At 42.4% G+C, this 4,838-nt stretch overlaps 1 protein-coding gene across 1 annotated transcript; it reads left to right on the plus strand.

The window, feature by feature from the left end:
* Nucleotides 1–1,462: 1,462 nt before the first annotated feature.
* LOC104590207 (PLASMODESMATA CALLOSE-BINDING PROTEIN 2) lies at nucleotides 1,463–3,276 on the plus strand. The gene is made up of 3 exons (XM_010248776.3): nucleotides 1,463–2,042; nucleotides 2,132–2,165; nucleotides 2,855–3,276. The coding sequence occupies exons 1-3, from the start codon at nucleotides 1,721–1,723 to the stop codon at nucleotides 3,105–3,107; spliced, it is 609 nt and encodes a 202-aa protein (XP_010247078.1). The 5' UTR covers nucleotides 1,463–1,720; the 3' UTR covers nucleotides 3,108–3,276.
* The last annotated feature ends 1,562 nt before the right edge of the window (nucleotides 3,277–4,838 follow it).

Here is a 4,838-nt window from a genome sequence, read left to right on the forward strand (position 1 = left end):
ACGAATACAACGAGAAGGTTGAGAGTCGAGACATACCACCATGAGGCAATGCATAAGCTTCCCACTGAGCTCACTGGGACGTGACTTGCGAAGTCTCGTGGCCTCTTCGAGAAAGACGACCCCCTTGCTCTTCACTAGGGCGGTCCGGAAGTCCATGATGGTGTGCCTCTCCTCGGGATTGGTCTTGGCATTCAAACCATCGGTCACCTCGATCTTAGGTGGTGAAAGGGGCTCCTTGAATGTACGGGCGACCTCGGGCTCTAGCAAGGTCCTTTTTGGCTGGTCTCCCTTGACTGGGTCAACTACTAGCACGACTTCAGTAACATTTCGCGTAGCAGTTTTTGGAGCAACGACTTGAGGTGCCTATTGGTGAGCCACCTTCCTCTTTTTCCTCTTCATGGCCTGGAACAACTCGGAAGTTGCCATGCTCGAAATGTTTCCTGCACGAGAAATCTAAGGGTGAGCTGAACTTAAAAAGAGAGAGAGAGAGAGAGTAAAGAAGAAAAAGAAGGGAAATGCCTAAGCCTTAGATGACGATCTATCCAGAGGACTTAGCCCCAACCTAGATCAACTTCTCCTCAGCTAAGTACTCACTCAGCATGATCGAAGCCGACGTGGTGACAAAAGGAGATGATGCTAACCAGGGTCCTAATAGAGTTGGGATAAAGCTGATCTAAGCTAATGTTATAATAGTTCAACACCTCAGGAATAAGTGGATGAAGGGGGAACCGAAGACCCGCTTTCAGGGCTTCCTCGAAGATAGCAACCTCATCTTCCTCGTGTTTCCACGGGTACTGCCCAAGGGGAAGGGTATATTCGAACTAATTCGGAATCCTATATTGAGCAGCGAGCTCGTAGATGTTCTCGGTAGAGAGCTCGGTGGAACCAAACTTGTATGGTGCTTTAACCCTATGGGAAGATGAGGCCCTCTTGTGAGAACCTCATTGGTCTTAAGCAAGGTCCCTTCCTCGGCCTAGTAGGACGGACCCCTCTCTTCCCCAAACTCACTATCAAGACATTATGAACAAAACAAAACTAAGGGAAATGACTCACCTAGGACAAATAAACCAACCTCGCCAACAATGCCGAGCTTTGCGATCTCACTAGAACTCCAAAGATAAAGATGAGAGAAATGGACTGTGATGTTGGTGTGAGACGCGCTCTGTAAGTAAGAAGTTCAGGTTAGGGCAAAGCCCATTCGAGCAGCTTTTACTGCCTTGCATTGAGAATATCTTCGTACTGATGTGCTTTATTTCATGTAAAGATATTCCCAACGTATGATTGGGAAAGGCTGTCTATGGAAGCCTATCTCTTGAGTAACAGATACCAATTGATTGTTATCATTCATGGGATGATGCACTGTGAGTATGGTGTGAGGAGCAGATCCGATCTCAAACTGACATTTTTTTTTTTGTTTTGGTAGAAATATTAAGTATTAACATAGAACCGTTTTTATCTCATGAAAAAGTGTGTTTGTGAACTGGGATCGAGGAGGGCAGGGCCTAGGGCGAAGCAGTGATGGTGATGGTGATGGAACGAACCTTCAGACCAAAATCAAATCCCTACTTCCTCGTCGGGCTGTAGCATCTTATTTATTGCAGTAGTAAGAAAGAAAGAGAAAGAAAGAAAAGACCCCACGTTCTCTGTCATTCTCTCTCTTCCTTTACCAATCTCTTTTTCTCTCTCTTTGCCAAAGTAGCTTGTAGTGTTTCGAGTAGACATGGCAACAGAGGTGGAGGTGGCGGTGGTGGTGATGGTGGTGGTGGCGATAATGGGAATGGGAGGAAGAGGTGGAGTGGAAGGGGCGAACTGGTGCGTGGCGAGGAGCAACGCGAGTTCCGACGTGCTGCAGACGGCGTTGGACTATGCTTGCGGAGCTGGAGCAGACTGTACGCCCATACAGTCTTCTGGGCTTTGTTATCTCCCCAACACAATTCAAGCTCACGCCTCTTACGCCTTCAATAGTTACTACCAGCACAAAGCCATGGCTCCTGGGTCTTGTGACTTCGCTGGCACTGCCACCGTTGCCATGACCGACCCCAGTCAGTCTCTCTCTCTCTCTCTCTCTCTCTCTCTCTCGGTTTTAGCTCTGGACTAAAATGAATAATTGTTTTCTTTTGATGCATTGTAGGCTACGGATCTTGTGTGTACCCATCTTCAACAAGGTATGCACTTATTTGTTTTAAATATTAGATGAAAACATCTTTTGTTTGATTACCAGAAAAAAAAAAAGCTTCTGCTTCTTTTTCAGCTTCTTTCTTAGCTATGTTCATGGGTTTTTGGTTCCGTCATCAATTTATTTGAGCAATAAATTCTTGTTCTTGTTGGGTGGTTGTCCTGGTTTTTTCTTTCAAGCTCTTCATTTCTGTTTTTTTTTTTCCTCCTTACAATTGGTCTCTTCTTCTCTCGGTCAGTCCCAGTCTGGCTCAGTCTCTGTACCATGTGAACAGAAGAGAAGAAAAAGAAAAAGAAAATGATGGTTCTTGTTTCTGCTGTTGCTTTCTTTTCTTTTTTCTTGAAAAGAAATGCAACCAGTACCGCAAGATGGATTTTCTATTACACCCACATTCACAGAAACGATTATTAAAATTCATGTTTATATTCCCCTTTTTTCTAAAGAAACTGGCCTTCTGAAGTATGCTGTCTGAGTAAGCTATCCTAGTGTCACTAATGACGACACCCAGAAGTTTTGAGTGGTTATCTAATACCCATGTTAACAAAAATGCCGTTTTCATCTAAATTTGCAATAGATTTGCTTGTTTAGAGCCCAAAAGATGCACTGAGAGTTATTGCATCCAGATACAATATTCATTTTCAAATGGTTGATCACTAATGGAACAACGCCAATTTGCAGCACTGCCGGTGCCGGAGGGACGTCGCCGCTCACATCCACAACGACCACGCCCACTGGAAACACCCCATACACACCGGCGACCACACCGGCGACACCAGGAACAAATACGCCAATTTATGGTGGAGTTGGAGGGCTAACTCCGGGCTTAGGACCGGCGATACCTAGCACAGACGACTCCAAAGCTTCTTCTATTCGCTCATTTATAACCACCACCTTCTTGCCATTCTCTTTGCTTCTTTTATTCTTCCTCTAATCCATATAGTCTCTGGCCAAAGACAACAAGAGGCTTAAGTTTTGTTAGAGTTGGGCCTTGTATGTTTAGTGTTATGTATGTCCTCTCAAATGGGTTTTACAAGGAATAGCTCTTTCATCTCTTTTTCTTTCATTATATTTATATATATCTTATTCTCTCTCTCTCTCTACATTTTAAGAATTGTCCTTTGTTGAGTTGAGTTGTAAAAACTGGGATGTGATTTGGATTGATTTAAACTGAGGACTGAGGACTGAGGACTGACCGCATATGGATTAGGGGTCCGATCAACTTAACTTTGTTATTTATCAAAAACAAAAAGAAAAAATATGTTTGAAACTTTGAATTCTTTTGATCTTATTCTATTTTGGAGATGGGTGTCTGGGGTGTGTTGAGCATCACAGGAAAAGGGTCATCCATATGGGTCCCACTTTGGTGATATACTTGGAGAAAAGTGTGTTTGGATTGATGATCTCCAAAAAAAGAGTACCTGGTTTAATGTTGTTGACAGGACATCTAATTTAAATCCTCTGTACTTTGGAGAAAGAAACCAGTCTTAAGATTGATTATCATAATTTGACGAGTGAGCTGCCATGTTAAAGTGAATCCCTTTGGCTACTTCTGTCTAAGCTGCCTTTTTTTTTTCTCATTTTTTGCTTGAGATGTAAGCTACCTTGAAGATAAAGTGGTCAGTGTTCTCTTTGCTGGACCATGAGCTTGGCAAACCTACTGAAATGTTCTGTAAGGGTTTTAGTGGACCCTCATTTGTGTCTGTCACCTGTGAGGGTCTGATAAATCATGTGGTTACAATTATCTAACGCCATGATTGGCTGGTATAAGCCAAGGACAATGGATTCTCTGTAAAAGCACCAGGAAATTAATAGTATCATTCGCATTCTGGCTGAACAAGTGGTTTAAAGCATTACTCTATTAACATGGTGTTGGTAATGTAAATTCGGGAAATGGGCTAACTGGTTTGGGTTCTTATTAATCAATCTATTGAACTTAGAATTCTAGGTTTCATGGCAGAAGTGGGTTGTCAGAACTCAGAAGAGGATCTAATCTCTTTAGTTTCCTCTTTTGGGTAGCTAGAAACAATGTTGTCGATGCCTGTTTTTATTATTATTTTTCATTTTTTTTTTGGGTGGGGCTGCGTGAGATGAACCTGAGGGAAAATTTACAAAATCCACCATTCCAGGGAGAAAATCCAACCAAGCAAAATGATACACGTTTGAGACTCAAGGAGCTGATTCAAAGAACTCAGAGTCTTAGTCTCAAACCAAAACATGTCACCTCTGAGGTGCTAAAATAGATTTTCAAATTTCTAAACTTTTGGAAATCGACTTATTCACCTCCATTGTTTAGAAATTGCTTAAAATATTCTTCTGACAATTCCCTTACCATTAGTGCCCATTAAGAAAGATGGAAAAAGATTATTTCACTCATAATTCTTTAAATTTTCAAAATGAAACATTTGAATAATAAAAACGAAAAATAAATACCATGTGAAACCTTATCGAAAACTTGAGACTTTTTCTTACAAGGTAACTAATACAATACTCCTTGGGCTTGATCTGAGAAGGTGGAGGCTAGACCTATTCATGGGCTGGGCCGGACTTTTACTCGTAATTAATTGAAACTTGTTAGGCTCGAGCCCAAGCCCGACCCGACCAATGGGCCTACAACTTGGGTCCGAGCTCGGCCCTGATAAAAAGCCCGAAGCTCGAGGACTCA

The sequence above is a fragment of the Nelumbo nucifera genome, chromosome 1 (assembly GCF_055504915.1).
Source record: "Nelumbo nucifera cultivar China Antique chromosome 1, China Antique-T2T, whole genome shotgun sequence".
Taxonomy (NCBI): domain Eukaryota; kingdom Viridiplantae; phylum Streptophyta; class Magnoliopsida; order Proteales; family Nelumbonaceae; genus Nelumbo; species Nelumbo nucifera.

Bases quoted from the DNA above. Each gene is read 5' to 3' on its own strand.
- LOC104590207 (XM_010248776.3), top strand. From the start codon at position 1,721: ATGGCAACAGAGGTGGAGGTGGCGGTGGTGGTGATGGTGGTGGTGGCG. The intron at 2,043-2,131 runs GTCAGTCTCTCT...GATGCATTGTAG, and splicing joins CGTTGCCATGACCGACCCCA to GCTACGGATCTTGTGTGTAC. The intron at 2,166-2,854 runs GTATGCACTTAT...GCCAATTTGCAG, and splicing joins GTGTACCCATCTTCAACAAG to CACTGCCGGTGCCGGAGGGA.